We start from the raw sequence: 1,235 nt of genomic DNA, 5'->3' as shown, positions 1-1,235 counted from the left end.
TTCATAGTTGTTCATCATTTTATTCATATACATACATAAAATTACGATATATAATATGTCGATATGTATATTTAGGTATTTAGTTTTAGTTTTTGTTTATACATAATTAATATTTTAGCAAATATACATAAGTAAGTATTAAAAAAAAAACAAAATAAACAATAGGCACGTAGCTGGTGAATACATTTTCTTTTACTTTTGTTTTAATTGTTTAACATTTCATTAGGCGGTGAACGCTTCACTCACAATCAGCAAGAAATTTTATGTAAATTTTAAAATTTGTAAAACTAGATTTATACATTTTTTGTTTAAAAGCATATGGATAGTACATAATAGTAAATGTTTATGTAAATATTTTTTATAGGTATGTATGTAGGTATATGTAGGTTTTTTTTTAATGCAATAATCCCGCAACTATGCAAAAATATGTTTTCATGTATTTATATGCTGTGTAAGTAAGTATGTAGACTTGCATGTATTTGTTAAGACGTTTTTAGGTGTATGCATGAGCTTAAGCAAAAACGTACCACATACAAAATATATTCTAAATTTAAAAAAACTACAAAATAGGTTAATTATTTTCTTTACATTTATGTAACTAATTGTAATATAAAAAAATTTAAATTTTTTTTTATGAATTCTTACACAAATTGTAACAAAATCGCTCAAAAATTGCATGCTTATCTGCTTTTGTTAGTATATATTAAAATTATACATAGATTTCGTTGAAAATTACATGCATGTATGTATGTGCATATAAACGTAGTATGTAATAGTATATTTTACAAAAGAAAAAATTACGAAAGAGAAAAAGCACAAAATTAGTATGTATTTCTGATTTTTAAATTATACAAGCAAATTAAAAGAAAAAAAAAAACGTTTTAAATAAAATATGAAAATCTTTTAAAATTAAAGTAAATTCTTTGCAAAGCGCATGCGTGCGCTCTAAAATATACATACATACATACATATTTATGTGGTAAATTAATTAGAAATTACATACAGCTGTAAAGTACTAATGTAAATGTGTATATGCAAATATATGTAAATATGTATTTAAAAGTAAATAGATATAGTAAAAAATAGATATTTTAGAAGTTAGTAATTTTCCTTCTTTGTAAAAGTAACAGCCAAATATTGTTGCAATCTTTTTTACAGTGCTTCATTTTGACCGCTAAGTTTAAAATTTTTTGTTCTTATAGATTTTTTCTGCATTTCATTTGAAACCCACTTAT

At 22.6% G+C, this 1,235-nt stretch overlaps 1 protein-coding gene across 1 annotated transcript in view; it reads right to left on the bottom strand.

Annotated features, from left to right (window-relative positions):
- Positions 1 to 590: 590 nt before the first annotated feature.
- LOC118741958 (cGMP-dependent protein kinase, isozyme 2 forms cD5/T2-like) overlaps positions 591 to 1,235 on the bottom strand; it is a 24,936-nt gene continuing 24,291 nt past the window's right edge. The window contains exon 6 of the mRNA XM_036473925.1: positions 591 to 598. Within this exon, the coding sequence (XP_036329818.1) occupies positions 591 to 598 (8 nt within the window). The remainder of the gene's footprint in view (positions 599 to 1,235) is intronic.

Source organism: Rhagoletis pomonella, unplaced genomic scaffold (genome assembly GCF_013731165.1).
Source record: "Rhagoletis pomonella isolate Grant_MI unplaced genomic scaffold, Rhpom_1.0 Rhpom_scaffold_00006, whole genome shotgun sequence".
Lineage (NCBI taxonomy): Eukaryota > Metazoa > Arthropoda > Insecta > Diptera > Tephritidae > Rhagoletis > Rhagoletis pomonella.
This window is presented reverse-complemented; position numbering and strand designations above follow the sequence as displayed.